The following is a 15,824-nucleotide window of genomic DNA, read 5'->3' on the forward strand; positions in this document are numbered from 1 at the left end:
TATTAATATTATTTTTATACAATATTGTGCAATTTTTATGTTTTTTATCGCTTTGAAAAATAAATCAGGATGTGAAAGGAGTTTCTACAAGCTTTTATAAAAACTTACGTCAATTTAATTATATTAAACAAACATAGCACAATTTCTTTCTTCTTTCTTTTTTTCCTTTGCTTTCTTTCTTCTTTTCTTTTTTTTTCTTCCTACTTTTTTCTTACTTCTTTTTTAATGCGATAAAAAGCATAAAAATTTCAGAATATTGTATAAAAATAATCTTAATATATAAAAACGTAGTTTCCATAACAAAACATGTTACAAACGGAAGAAGAAGTAAACAAAAAAATAAGCGACTCCTACCGGGATTGAACCGCTTCCAGCGCAAAAGATTGCCTTCGCAACATGGCACTCTATCGACTGTGCAACGCTGCTTCTATAATACCTCAGACTCTTATATGGTTGGCACTCGTCAATCGAAATTTAGTTATTTTTAAAAATTTATTTCTCGAAAACGAAAGAGAGTCGCGCCTTCTCACTGGCAGAGATTGTCCTACATACCCTTCTTTACATATGAAAAAAATTTGATTAAATAATTCGGGGGACACTAGGCGATGTCTCCTTGTAAACTATGTAAACGTGGGACCTGACTTAAAAAATTAACTTTTTTTACGAAAAATGATAGTATTTTGTTTGTAGTTTCATCAATTGATAAATGAAAAAAAATTGTAACAACCTAATACTAAAATTGAAACGAAACACTCATTTTCCGTAAAAAGAAGTTAATTTTTTGGCAGTTGGCTCTCAGGTTTACATACCCTAGTAGCACAAAATATTGAATACATATTCATCCAATAAAAGAGATTGAATTTCATTTTAATATTTAAATATACATATGATATTTATTCTAGATTTAGAACAAAATATTTTTTCACGAATATAAAATAGATATTTATTTAATATTCGCAACAATATATTTTTTCCCGAATATAAAATATATATTCATCTGATATTCAAATTCCTACCGAGGTAAAAAAAATTAAAATAACTTGTTTTAATTGAATCTAATCACAAGAAACAAAGTAATAAAAGTAAAATCTATGAATAAATGAAACACAATATAAAATTGATTTAATTTTTTTTTTTGAATCTCTTAATTTTCAAGATTTATTCAACATTGCCCGAATATTCAATACGCATCTTCTAAACATAAATACAGGATATGTAGGTATCAGTTTTTATAATCAATTAGTATCAACTCAAAAAGTAATTTGTATTAAACTTCTTTATTTTTATAAATGAAATCAGGGTGTACAGGGTGTATAAAAATTATTGGTTATTCAAAATTCATTGACCTCGAAATTTAAGGTCAGTTTTTTTTTAATTTTAAAAAATTCTACTCGAGGAGTAGGTAAAAAGCTTCAAAGGAGCCACATGCCGAAGACGAACCGTTGTCGCGTAAAAAATTGTTAAAGTTTTCCAAATTCTGGATAGCGCGGAGCAACTCACGAGGCGCCGCAGCGGCGCCGAGGGTCCCCCAACCTAGCTCCTACTCGTATATGCACGAGCGATGGTGAAATGGGACCGCACTACACTAACGTAATACGTAGCGCAAAACAGAATACTACTACTTCCTACGTTGAGCATTCAGAATCACTCAAGGAAGAAGTATACAGTATATGTTGTTGAGAAGAAACTATACTGTATGGCAATAACGAGCAGCTCCATCTAGTTTTCCTCCGCTGCCGCGTATTTAATGGTAATACCATTTCTATGCGGAGAGTAGCTGCTGTAATACCGACCTGCCGAATCGGAGAGGTCACGTGCCGTGTCTACCCCCTTAATCGTATTACAAAGACTAGTCGTTAGAATCATCATGCATATGTGACTGGTTGCGTTGAGAAAAGGATGATTTTGTTTGGTGGTCCTTGAACTTTAGATGTAATAACCCAAAAAAGCTTTAATCTACTGAACTACACTCGTGTTAATGTGACATCGGTAGAGCCATGCGCTTGGAGCTTCGTTTTTAGAATACGTCGATGCTTAGGACTCCCGTTGGTTAATTTGTGCATTTGTGTATTGAAATTTGGTTCCACAAAAATAGTAAATGCTACTCTATGGTTATTTGCTGCTTACATCCACTCCATATTTAAGTTGAATGAACAGTGTAGTTCGTTTTACTGGTTTAAATAAAACATACAAACTGAAACTTTTGAAAGTATCCGACAATTGGTTTTATTCTGGCGCAAATTTCATCAATCGAAGAACGCAAATTAAATACGAGATTTAATTACATGAGCTTCATAAATATACGTATGCATATGTGTATATCATATAAGATCGACGGTTAAAAGTAACGTGTAGCCAGACAACATGTTCTAACATAATGGACTTGTCATACAAATGGTTTCTTATTTGCGAATTTTTGCAGCAGTATTGCATATTAATTCTGTCACTCCTAATCTCGTGTCATCCACCCAATTTCATTTATTGACGTCATTTACGGTTAGTATCGCTAGAAAAAAAACAAGTACAACAAATTAGATGATCCCATACGTTCAAACACGGGACTAGAAATATTTTCAATTTCATTTATTGACAGACATATGAAGCAACCGACTATTCATCGTTCGCATATAAAATATATTCTCTAATACTAGTGAGATTAGCGTATTATATATATCGGCGATTCAAACAATTTTCCTTTTGCGATTCTCGTCGATTCCCCTTCTTTCTGGAAATGAAAAGAAGGAAATTCAGGAAATATTAAGAAGTACATCTGTGCGTACGAAAATTACAAAAAATGTTTAGCGTTAACAGAATTAATAGCCATGTCTGCGGTGCAAAAGTTTATCTTATTCCATTTGGTCGCGCTCAAACGAATATTATACAAAGCGAAGAGAATCGGCACGAGTTTGTCCGTGCAATAATAATAATAATAATAATAATAATAACAATAATAATAATAATAATAATAATAATAATAATAATAATAATAATAGTAGTAGTAGTAGTATTAGTAGTAGTAGTAGTAGTAGTAGTAGTAGTAGTAGTAGTAGTAGTAATAATAATAATAATAATAATAATAATAATCAGAATAATAATAGTAATATCGAAACTGTCGTCTTCGGTTAAGGGGTTAGTCGCAGTCAGGAAAATGAAAACGGACACTTTCTTGTGTGTTTTTTTTAAGGTATTAAATAATAATTTTCATGAATGAAATGTAAATATATTACAAAGTATGCCTTAAAGAACTATAAAAGAATTTTTGTTTTAAAAAAAGGTTAATTCATTTCGTCATAACAGACGATGGCATGGGTGGCCACTTGATTTGCGGTGAGCAAGATTTCTTGAAACTGGTGCACCTAAAAACAAAACTAAAGGTAAATTTAGAAAATATATTAAACTAATGGGTCCCTGATCGAAGGATTTTTCATTTTCTTGTATACTTTTCTTTTTATTCTGTATTTAATCACTTAATTTTATAATGAAAATTGAACTTCAATTTCAAATGTACGTCACTTTGTTTTAAATTAATTTTTTCCAAAATCCTTCGATCAGGGACCCGTTAGTCTAATATATTCTCCAAATCTACCTTTATTTTTGTTTTCAGGTATACCAGTTTGGAGAAATCTTGCTCACCGCAAACAAAATGGCCACTCACACCATCGCCTGTTATGACGAAATGAATTAATCCTCTTTTAAAACAAAAATTTGTTTATAGTTCTTTAAGATATATTTTGTCATGTATTTAAACTTCATTAATAAAAATTATTATTTAAAGCCCTAAAAAAAACACATAAGAAAGTGTCCGTTTTCATTTTCCTGACTGCGACTAACCCCTTAACACGGTTGAAAATCGAATTCTTCGTACGTTAATCGTTATCGACACGCCACGGCTCCATAGAAGCGTATGTTTTTTTCACATCGCAGCGATTTCTTACGATAAATGTGTCCACATTTTATTTGGAAAAAGGAATACAAATTGCAGAAGTATTAGTAACAATAAGAACAAATGAATCTTTCCATCACATTAACGTGTAAGCAGTTTCAAGGTTTCAGTTGTTTTTAATTTCGCGAATAACTCTCGAATTTGTATTCTTCATTTGTAACAAAATCTTGTCAATTCTAGCCCATATGCTTTATCCAATCGAAATTGCTCAATTGTTTAAAATAATTCGAATCAACATTCGTTTCCAACGGTCGAAAATTGTGGAAACATTTCGCGCATGGTCACTGACGCGGAAATCCTCACGATGACACCTTTCGAGTTTACAATGAATTATTATGCATGATCCTTCATTTCCTTTTATCGTGTAAAAACAAACAGCGGAAGTATATGTCTATAATCGACGCAACGAACGATTTACGCATAGAAAGAATTCGCGTAGTCTGCTCATCAGTCGTCGTAAGTGGCAAAGATCTCAATAATATGTTGTAATGTAATTCTTCGTATCTACGTATCATACACGCGTTAATCAATATAATGTAAACCGTGTTATCAATAATAATGTTCGAAAACTTAACAAAAGAAGCAATTCTTTTTCTTCCCTCTCTCTCTCTCGCTCTCTTTATAAACGATTGCGACACCACGCAGAGTCCAGCGGTGCCAAGACCCGCATATATTCTCAGCACAACCAAAACGCTGCAGGCAGTGACGGTGAGCTACCTAATCCGTATTAATAGTTACATTAGGTTCTATATTTTATAATATGTATATATATGTATATATATACACGATCCGCACACACCAAGTTAAACTCTAAATCGATTTTTAAATAAAAGTCAATGACAAATGGATTGCAAAAGAACATCGACAAACGGAACGTTACAGTTCATGCTGGATAACATTACAATGGTTACGCTAAATCTGTATATTCTCCGCATACCGTCCTCTCCTCTCCCTTGCCTTCAACCGGTCACTCACACCCGAGAACCCATCGGGAATAATATCGTACAACATCGCAGCAATTTTCCGTAAACAAAACCATTTGTCATGCCCGTAATCCGAAGAGCAAATGGTGACAACGATTCACACCCGTACAATAATTCGTCGTGCGGCTTTAACGCTCTATGAAAATAGATGATACATTCTTTGACGATGACGATGATGCATTATATATCGTTAAAACGAGGAACACGATTCGTTCCTCGTTTACAACAGAGTAGCGAAACGAACGTGAGGGTAGAATCTGGTTAGCTGCGTCACGACAACGAATGGGAAACCCTTACGCAAAGTTCAATCGTCATCAGTTCTCGCGACGTCGATGAACATGGGAGACTCTCGCTATTTGCAAACTACGCTCGCTTCAATGATAGCTTTCACTTTTTACAAGATAATGAAAGACGATCCCCGAACAAATCTCGATCCGACGACGCCAAAGGCACCAAGTAAAAGAAATAGCCCTGACACTCGAACGTTCGGGTTTAATTGCTTTCTTCCCTTCGTCCGGACTTCGTCCGATACCTCTGTTTGGCACTGTTTGGCCGTCTCTTCTAATCGATACGCGTTTGAACATAGCGTTATCAATCTTGAGGAGTTTCAATCTTGAGGACATTTCATGCGTGAACGTAATTTGCACATGATATTCTCTTTCGTCTATAAAGAAAGGACACCGTCGAATTTCGTACGCAATATTTGTTTTTGACACTTCGATGATTACACTTTCAATTTTATCCGTTAAATTATTTCATTATCCCGAGTTAACGGTAGAAAAAGACGAAGGGAGATCTCTACATATTTATGTGTACTTTTATCCTTATATAGTAAAACGGAAACGACAATGGCACAGAATTTTACTAAACCTCATTATGTTAGCTTTGATTCAGCATTCGTTTTATTATTGGCAACGTGATGAATAATTTTAAATATTAACGTTAGTTTCCTACAAATTGGTTTTCCGATTATTTCAGATCACGCGCAAACAAAAATCGATAAAACTAAACCATTCCATGCGCTTAAGATTTATCTTTTATCTCTTCAATTACAATGGTTTAACCTTTTTTTTTCGTTTTACCAATTGAGTGCTGTGCACGTATACTCTGGACATACGTTCAGAGAAACCTATCAGTGTACAGGGTGTCCCAAAACTCGCGTAGTAGCTGGAAATGGGGAGTAGCTGAGACGATTCTGAGCAACAATTTCCTTTGCAAAAATGTCAGATGGGGCTTCGTTAAGGAGATATTAAGAAAAAATCCCGACCAATCAGAGCGCGCGTATACCGTTGGAGCGACCGTGGTAGCGAAGGCTACGCGCTAGGCGGCTGCGTCAATGTCCTTCGATGCACGTCGAGTCACTTGTTCGCGTACAAGCGCGGCCGCCAACGAGTAGCCTTCGCTACCACGGCCGCTCTAACGGTATACGCGCGCTCTGATTAGTCGGGGTTTTCTGTTAATATCTCCTTAACGAAGCCCCATCTGACATTTTTGCAAAGGAAATTGTTGTTCAGAATCGTCTCAGCTACCCCCCCATTTCCGGCTCCTACGCGAGTTTTGGGAAACCCTGTATAGATGTGTATATGCGGTTGTCAATCTTTTCGATCTCTTGTTTGAGATACACTTATCAGTGTTTTCCATTTTTTTCATTACGTTTATTAAATTCGTCAGTTTGCAAGTTAAAGATATATTTTACATTTTAATGTTTCTTTCGTTTCTTGGTCAAGAGTATTCAGCACTCACAGGGTTAATTGTATTATCTAGATTGTAGAGTCGTCACCTGATATGACAAGAAAGCTAAAATGTCTATACCACTTTTTCTTCGGTCTGAGTCATCTTTGAGTGCAATGTTTTAACGCATTAAGCGCTATGCTTTTTATATTTGACGTTCTTTTCATACTGACGTATAAAGAGGGACGCGCTCCAAGTGTGTAAACTATAAACATAAGATAAGAAAACAAGGAACTAGTTTACACGACTCCTATAAGACGTTAGGTTTCGAACTTTACCAAACAGTTCTGTTATGAAGAGATAGAAAATAATAATGTGTGTGTTACAATATTATGAAATAAGTTGATCTTCTAAACAAGAATCGTCTAAACAAGATCTCGACATAAATTTAAAAGAAAAAGAAGATAGTGCTCATAAGATACAGAAATGCTATGTCGATTGTTGTAATAATAAATTAAAAACATTTCGTCTAAAATAATGAAAAAAGTAACGAAAAAAGTTACAACGTTTTGCCAACTGGCGCAATATTTAACGTGTCAATCAGATTATGTACAGTTAAGACGATATAATTAGCACATTGCAATTACAGGTGACGTGGTCTGAAGAAATAGTTTAGACTAGTTTGGTTTTGTCGTTTTCTGTTCAAATGTAATCCAGAAAAATTAAAAAACTTATTAGGAAATTTATAAGAATCTAACGTTCATATGTAATCTCTCTCATTCACTCTCTCGCATTCTCCCTGTATCTCTCGCAGACTGTTTCACTGCGTTCATGCATTATTATTCCTGTTTTCTTGAAAAGTTTCGACTACTTGTTGTGTACGTCTCTTGGGTCATTGTGCGTCCATTGAAATTTGACTAGCACATGAATTTTCAACGAATAAATAAATCTTTACTTTTTCGACATTTCGATTCTACGTACGTAAGAACCCTCACGACACCAAACACGCTCGCGTTGACGTTATCAAACAAATACGATATTCGCGCGGGCCTTCGTTAATACTAAAATGCAAAAAAGAAATACTTGTTACGATTTATTCATCCCCACTGATCGTACAGAGCCGATACCAAAGCGTGTCACTTATTTTCGTTTTGAAACGTTCACAACGTATTTTTCTGTTTATCGATGGATCGCAACGTGTATAGCAACCTATCGTTGCACACGATGCAATCAGCGATATTTTTAAATCGGCATACAAGCGTACGACGCATTTTATACAATGTGTACCGAATATCCGCGTAATTGGCGTTCACGTACACTCTGCTTTATGAAGTATAATAATTTGATCCTCTCGGCAGTGATGTCGCACTGTCTTTTCAAACTACAACATAATATACGAGAGAAAGTTCTAAAAAGCTTTTCTTCATACGATGCAACTTAGTACGACTATGTAACGTATCGATAAAAGACACACACACACGTGTATCTCGAGTGAAAAATCTTATACCTTAAAGCGATTCGCGAAGAATGACTGAATATAAAAACTGTTAAAAAAAATCTTCAACATTCTTCAATCTTCTTACACTGCAACAGGTATAAATTTTTGGCAAACAAAACAATATCCGTACATTTGTACACTATCTGGTTTTGTGCAACACCACTGTCAGGAGTTCAGGTATGTCGCACATATACACACACCCTGCCGTGAAGTCGTACAGATCCGTCTACCGCGTCGAAGAAACTTCGACTTGTACGGCTTGCGTTGTCACGGATTGGACTTACTCAAAAAACTAAGCAGCATTCGTTCGTGCCTTGCGCCTAAACGGGCAAATCTCTTAAGTATCGCGATCCTAAGCGTCGCGGAATTTGATGTTAGTTAATTTTTATTATTACTACGTGGACTCGCCGGTTGACTTTTTGCTTGTTGCGCGCGTTGTATGTAGATATTTAAAAGCTTCAGTTTGCTGATGTACAAACAGCTGAGATGAGGCTTCAATACCTCCTCCCCGACTGCCAAGTGTATCGCTACCATGCAAAATACGGCGCTTTTCCGGACCGCGCTTTCGTGATCGTCGTACGCCTAATTATACAAATCAATGTTAAAATAAAAGAAAATGAAAAATATCTATTTGATTGAATAGCGTGTTCCCATCGTTTTTATCATTTGCTTCTTTTCCCAGCTATTTCTCTGCTGTTTGATCAAGTATTTATACCATTCCAAAGTGTTCATTTCGAAAACTCTTCCTTAGATTTTACTATTATCTCAAAAAACACATATACGCAGTATATTTTATAGAAATTTAATAAATAACACTGTTCAACGAACTTACATTTTTTTAAATTTTGCAATATCCATTGGATGATTCTTATAGCGTTCCTTATCCTAAATACAAATCTGAAACCCAAATTGCTCCATCACTCTCAGTTTCCGAAAAACTCGAAGATTTGTAAAATCGGTTGATTTTTAGAGAAAATGTAATACTACTTGCAAACTAAAAACGCTAGACAGTTCTATTTAATCTCAAAAGATTGAAGAGAGTGTTCTGACTATGTAGATACATTCGTTTAGACTAGAACCGTACTAGAACCGGTCTAGAAATCGTTCCAACATTTGCTATGAATGGTTTCCTCTTTAGAAATGTCTGCAGAATCTGATAATTTATAGTAAATGTGTGCCAGACGAATGACTTTACAAAGGAATACAATTGTATTTCGTGAAAAGTTCACACATCGGCATCTTTTTGAATTTCAGTGTTCATTTGCAGCCATTTAAAGAAGCAGATAATTCTAAACGAATAGATCTACATACTCAGGAAAATCTCCTCTATCTTCTAAGACTAAACTATCTACCAGTTTTACTTTGCAAATAGTATTACATTTTTCCTAAAAATCAGCCGATTTTACAAAATTTCGTGTTTATCGAAAACTGAGGGAAATGGAGCACTTTGGTTTTCAGATTCGAATTTAAGATACGGAACGCTGTAAGGATTACCCAGTGGATATTACAGAGGTTCTGGTTGAAATGTTAAGATGCTTTGGAAAAAAAGACGACGGAATGGTGTCGACAAATTACGAAAATGCAAAATTGATTAATTCGATGTTACAATTGCTGTAAAACGTTATTATTTTTTAATAAAGAAAAAACGAAGAGAACTTATTGCTCGACTCAATACGTATAACAGAAGTATTTCATGTTACCTTAATAAGACCAGGCATAACCTTCGACAGGTGAGGCTCTATCGCATCTCGACCCCAATGTTCCACTACTTTGTGCAGCATTTTTATTGCTCCCATGTTCAGAGGATACGGTTCGGTAGTAATTATAGTTGATACTAAATGAATGATTGGTTCCGGTTTCAGAACCATCGCTATCGTTGCAGCACATTTTTCTGCCATCCAAAAAATCTATTCAACACAACAACGAACCATTAATTACAACACTGAACTGTTGAGAACAGGTATTTTCATTTATTAATGTATACAATTACTGAAGTTCTCGTGTTGCCGCTGCTAGAAGTATCTTGTTTCTGGTCGTCCAATTTGTATACGGTAATTACTTTCAAAACAAGCAACTCAGGATACACGGAAAAACTGTCCACAAGGTCTGGACACTTAAGCATATCGATTAGCGTCTGAAGTACTTCCACTTGCAGTTTCTTGCTATCGTTAGTCAGACTATCTAGTAACGTTTTGAGTATTTTCCTAAAAAATGAAAATAAGAAATTAATGTTCTTATAATTGCGATTGCAACGTGTACATAAATGTAAAAGAGCCTACTTGAAATTTTGTTTCATGTACGAGGCGTCTCCTTCTCGAATGTACTGCTGAAACTCCTGTAGAGCTGATACTTTTTCTTCGGTAGACCTTGTCTTCGACCGCAATATCTTAGTTATATTGTCTAAATTTTCTGGCCTGCTTGCCAAATCAGGCGACGACCCTGCAATAAATCTTAAATAAATTAAACGGACTGTCGGGTTAATGGAATGGTAAGCAATTTCGATAACACAGAATAGTATAACGTACCGTGTGTTTTGTAACCATTATTTTCCTGAGGTAGGATTAAGTCGCCTGCAATAGTATCACTCGAACCATTCACCGTAATGTTTGTAACCGATCGTCCTCTCTGTGTAGGCGAAGAAACGGAAGACGATCGACCCTGATAGTACCAAAACGCAATACAAACTACTGTATTGTATAGATGATATTGGTCATTCTCAATTTCTTATGATGTCGAAGATTTCGTTACAAATGAAATATGATGTAATCAACGTAAGATTAAGAAAGAGGGGAATTGAGATTTTATGTAGCATTTCTTAAACAAATTAAGCAAGTTGATTTGCTGCTTTTCCTATTCCAGTGGAAATGGACTATACAAATAAATTTGTATTTCCAAAGATATTAATACGTTGCTATTTAGTTTCAAGTTACGTTTTCTTTTAGACTGAAAAGTCGGGTTCGAAATTTAAAAATTACAAATAAATTCTTATTTTGCAAAATTTGAGTTGATTGTTACTCGAACATTTCCTTCACAAGATAAGTTTGCCGCTAGGATGGGAGTATTTTAATTGACATCATAACAAGCTGTTAAATGTCGCTATACTATAAAATACATTCGCATCTTTCTTTATAATGAGCAAAACTATAGACAGAGAGTCTTGTTTTATAATAATAATTTATTAAAATTAATGTAAAGAATTACAATCGTTACAATCAATAATTATAGTTTATCGAAACATTCGTTGCAATACAAATTATACTTACTGCCAGTCAAAACTGACAATAGGTAGGTTCTAAAAGACCAATAATAGATGAACGTAATCATTGAACGAGTATGCGACTTAAAGTACTCGACTAATTTACCTGACCAATGCTGCACCATTGAAGTGAAAAACATTTCTGTAAGACTACCCAAAAGCAATGAAATTAATTCGTAACTATCTTATGTTAAGATATTCTAAAATAGCATTTGCTGCAATGGATTATTATCCAAATATACTGATTCGTTATGTAATACGTAGCTGTATTTACATTTGTTATTTCTCTCACTTTTGACATAAGATAACAATGTGCGAATAGATACGACTGTTTAATAATTGGAAAAATTGAAATAAATTGTAAGTAGATTACGAATTTTATGTATTTGTTATGTATGCTAATATGGAAAACGTACATAAAATGTAAGCAGAATATATTTCATAAATTAATATAACAATACAATAGAAGCTTGATTAATGGTCAAAATTACGGTTGAAATTCATGTAATAAATGAAGCAATCCAATGAGCTATAGTCGCACTACTTATGGCTTATAAATAGTGTTTCCAACTTTGGTCGTTGCTCAGTCACCATCTCCTCTTGTTGGTGCCACAATTCAACGAGGCTTTCGGGCAATAAATATGATTTTTCTGTATTATAATTTCATTTTGCATAAGTACATATATTCTGCATGCGTTTAGCATGTTTTCAACTCGCATACGGTATAAATACATAAAATACATAGTCTAGTTAAAAGCAATATCGAAGGGCGAGGACCAATCTATGGCTACCCTCATTCTAAGATTAAAATACCGTCAAAACTCTCTCCATAAAACGAGCAACAGAATATATTAAATTCACATTAAAACATCTTATTATACGTAACTAAAAATTCCGAGTACATTCATTATATTAATATAGATGTTGGTAAAACTGTAAGGTAATAGTAATATTATTGAAATTCCTATGAGACATGCCAGAGTTGTTTGTAGACTTCTTATAAATAATATAACGTGAAAGCAGTACGATCGAGCGCGCATGAAACACCCATTCTTTTATAGAGGATGCTTTAGCAAAATGCGTTCATTTTCTCAGATTTTAACAAGCAGCAGTTAACTCGAAAAATGCAAAATAAGAATGTGTGTATAATCTACATATTGGAAATACGACTTTTTAGGCTAAAAGAAAATTTCGTCTGAATCCTTCGGGATGAAAATAAAAACAATAACTTAGTAAATTACCTATAAAAGTAGGAAAAAATCATAAAATCTCTACACTTTTTAAACAAATTTTCTACCAGTAAAATAATGACGAACCTTGCCTGATTATATGTAGAATACATCATATTTCAATTTCCACTTCATGTCAATCTCAAAGGTTATCAATTTTGCGCGGAATGACCCTATCTACCAATAACTAATCCGACGAAAAGATGTACTCTGGTGACTACTCCAAATAGATACAAATTGAATGCAAGTTGTGCAAGTTACTATTTATGTACAGTGACTTACACATTCGTTCGCCCATATCTATGACATTACTGTCTAATTCATTGTCATTACTATAAAATTAATTTGTAAATATTTAATATTAAAATGTCAGGAACACATAGTATTGGTAATAAAACGAAAATGTAAACTGCTTCTAAATTAACGGTAGTTAAAGTGTCAAGTGCCAGCCAGCGCGATTCCGCTCGCAGTATCGAAAGTAGATTTGATAGGCGGTTGTACTAAACTAGAGTTTGTGCTACCATAAACGTATAAGTATTGTGCCATTTTTCGACCAGACTTTTGGAAAGTCGAACAGTTATTACTGAATCATGTAATTCACATATATTTACACATTCGCCGATAATATATATGAATTTTATACGTAGCATCTAATGTATTCTGAAAAAATAAAAATGTTAATTGATTTATATTTTAATCGCTTGTATTCGCATAAATTTTGTAACTCTAGTTGTAAGACAAAGAATGTCGCCATGGTCCTAGATAAAAAATATATTGGATATATGTGAACGAATTTGTGAATCACTGTACAATAATTACATACAATTCTTATGGATAAGTAAATAAAAGAAACTATACAAAGATTTCAATGTCTCGATTCTTTTGATCGATACTGAGGCTTCTTCGTAGGAAAAGAGTGTAAGCTGTGTCCTTTGGATACGATACTTCAACGTTTCATAAGCAATACAGCTTTCTTTTGTTTTCTTGTGGGCCTCTATAGTCCTCAACAGAGACATAGCAGACCGCTAAGGTTCCATTGAGAATCATGTTTTTATTATCAGAGTTCATCGTCTAGCCGAATTAAAAATATATTATCTATTTTTTTACCGAATTACACAACGTGAGACCTTCCATTTTTTCTTCCACGTCAGCCATATTACTGATCCCACTGTCTTTACTGGTGGTTGCTCTTTCTAAACGCTCGAAACCATAATTTTGAATTTCTGCCGTCGTGCGTCTCAACGATCTGTAGAAAGGACTTCAAAATTAAAACGACAAAGAATGATGAGGTATCGGTCCCTCGGTTCAGAGATACGGAAATAACTTACTTGTAAACCTCCTCCAAGTTCTCATCGGCATTATCGACGTCGCCTTTAGGTTTCGAGCGTGCCGGTGAACTTTGTGCTCTGGGAGGTGGTGTACCAGGTGACGCTGGATTACTCGAACCCGAGGATTTTCTCAGATGATTCTGAACTAACGGAAATGCTGCCTCCTGCGATGTCCAAATACATTAGAAAAAAAAGTAAGAGTTATTCTCCGTTTCGTCGTAAACTATTGAAGAAATAGTTGATAACGGTAAACTTTACTTGATAATGCTTGGGTAATTCACCCAGTATCATGGTCACTTTCGGGGGGTTTAAGTTATACAATGATATGACAGCGTTTTGTGCATGTCTCCTGACATCTTGGCTTTTAACGTCATTGGACCAATCGAGTAGCCTCGCCAGAGCTGACCCTGCGGAGTTGTTAAGCGCAGACGGTTCCGCCGATTCTGCGATTTGCGTAATGAATGTAAGCGTGGCTACCTTTACACGAGAATTCGGCGTTTGTGTCGGGTCCGTCAAATACCTCATCACTGCGGGCAGGAGTTGTTCTCCTGGGAAACATTCTCTACAAAAGTAAAGGGATTCGAACGGTTATCGAATACAGCTCGAACGTTAGCTCTGAAATTCGTTCTCTTTGTCTCACCTGACAACATCGAGTGTCTTATGGATTTTTGCTTGTATGGAACCAAGTAAATCGGTACCTAATTTGTTCATCAGTCTCGCGCACAACACGTACAGCCAATCGCCGAGATCTTCGTTATGGGTAACTACCAGTTCGTTCAGCGTGTCCAAAAATAAACTGAACACTTTTGTATGAGAGTCCATAAACATTTTGGTAAAGATGTCCGTCACTTTGCGTAACTCGGTCGCCGTGAGTGTGTTTCCGTTCGATAGAAAATGCTGCAATCCCACTAAACCTTCTTTCCTATCTCCCCAATGTTTATGCGCACAATTTTCAATAATTTCCTTAATGTCCTGGAAAGTAACGGTTTTGTTTACACAAGAATGTGCATCGAAGAGTAATCGCGGCAACGAATGTGAAGTCTTATTCGAAACGTGGATAGCAGAGACTTTTCTTTCGTATGTATTCGGCAGAAGAGTATAGTATGTAAGGTATCGAAGGTATTCGCATCGAGTAAATGTGAATGAATATTAAATTTAACAAACCTTTGGGATAGACTGATCCCACATATCACGATACAGTCTTTGTTGAGAGCCACTCCATGAGAACGACTAATGGGTAGATGGACGATGGACAGATATGGAGAACAGAACGGCGCATCGCGTTAGTCCAAACCAAACAAATACGCCGCAACAAAACCAAAAGAAAAAACCAGACATGCGTTATCTACACTGTCGTAAGATGTTGAAAGCGCTGCTTTCTTAAGCTTCTCGCCTGGAATCTACCCAGCTAGGGTAAAAATCAGCGAAACGATATACAGTGGGTTCACAAAATATTTGTACGCTCAATTTTGTTAAGTTATCTGTCTATAAAGGAATGGTGTATGTTTTAGAGCTTCGGTAAACACATAAACAGTATAATTCACGTATTTATAGTACTAAATAAATATTGTAATTATAGTTTTTTAATGAATGGTTAAACACTCATTTCGAACATTCAACAGAAAGTAATTGTCTTCACTAGAAATAGACTTATACATATAATATACTTTCCACGTATGAAGTAAATATTAGACGATTAGAAGAAATATTAGTAAAGTGAAATTTAAAGATAATTCTTGTATATTTAGTCACCTACACATATGTCATTTTATTTTATTATTATTTATTATTTTTATTTGAACATTATATTAATATGTATAATGTTGTTATTATTTTATTTATTACTTTAGGGATAAAAATTAAACCCAAGTGTAAAGTGTAAAGTTATTAGGGTGAATAAAAAGTTCTTTCATTTT

The 15,824-nt window shown here is 34.9% G+C and overlaps 1 protein-coding gene and 1 long non-coding RNA gene across 10 annotated transcripts in view; both read right to left on the minus strand.

The window, feature by feature from the left end:
- Positions 1-4,039: 4,039 nt before the first annotated feature.
- On the minus strand, positions 4,040-6,306 carry LOC128896459 (uncharacterized). The gene is made up of 2 exons (XR_008461989.1): positions 4,881-6,306; positions 4,040-4,660 (listed from the first exon to the last, which is right to left on the minus strand). It is a non-coding gene; the product is annotated as an uncharacterized LOC128896459 (long non-coding RNA).
- A 1,371-nt stretch (positions 6,307-7,677) lies between these two features.
- The window catches only part of LOC128896478 (CLIP-associating protein 1-A), a 133,505-nt gene continuing 125,358 nt past the window's right edge, over positions 7,678-15,824 (minus strand). For 8 of the 9 annotated variants that reach the window (XM_054159844.1, XM_054159842.1, XM_054159845.1 and 5 more), the window contains 10 exons: positions 15,073-15,138; positions 14,549-14,880; positions 14,167-14,470; positions 13,909-14,072; positions 13,688-13,826; positions 10,621-10,753; positions 10,375-10,534; positions 10,086-10,299; positions 9,796-10,002; positions 7,678-8,677 (listed from right to left, as the gene is read on the minus strand). In XM_054159844.1, coding sequence (XP_054015819.1) covers positions 8,474-8,677; positions 9,796-10,002; positions 10,086-10,299; positions 10,375-10,534; positions 10,621-10,753; positions 13,688-13,826; positions 13,909-14,072; positions 14,167-14,470; positions 14,549-14,880; positions 15,073-15,138 — 1,923 coding nt within the window. In that variant the 3' untranslated portion in view covers positions 7,678-8,473. The remainder of the gene's footprint in view (positions 8,678-9,795; positions 10,003-10,085; positions 10,300-10,374; positions 10,535-10,620; positions 10,754-13,687; positions 13,827-13,908; positions 14,073-14,166; positions 14,471-14,548; positions 14,881-15,072; positions 15,139-15,824) is intronic. The other variant, XM_054159843.1, reaches the window with a different exon arrangement.

Source organism: Hylaeus anthracinus, unplaced genomic scaffold (genome assembly GCF_026225885.1).
Source record: "Hylaeus anthracinus isolate JK02 unplaced genomic scaffold, UHH_iyHylAnth1.0_haploid 1, whole genome shotgun sequence".
Classification (NCBI taxonomy): domain Eukaryota; kingdom Metazoa; phylum Arthropoda; class Insecta; order Hymenoptera; family Colletidae; genus Hylaeus; species Hylaeus anthracinus.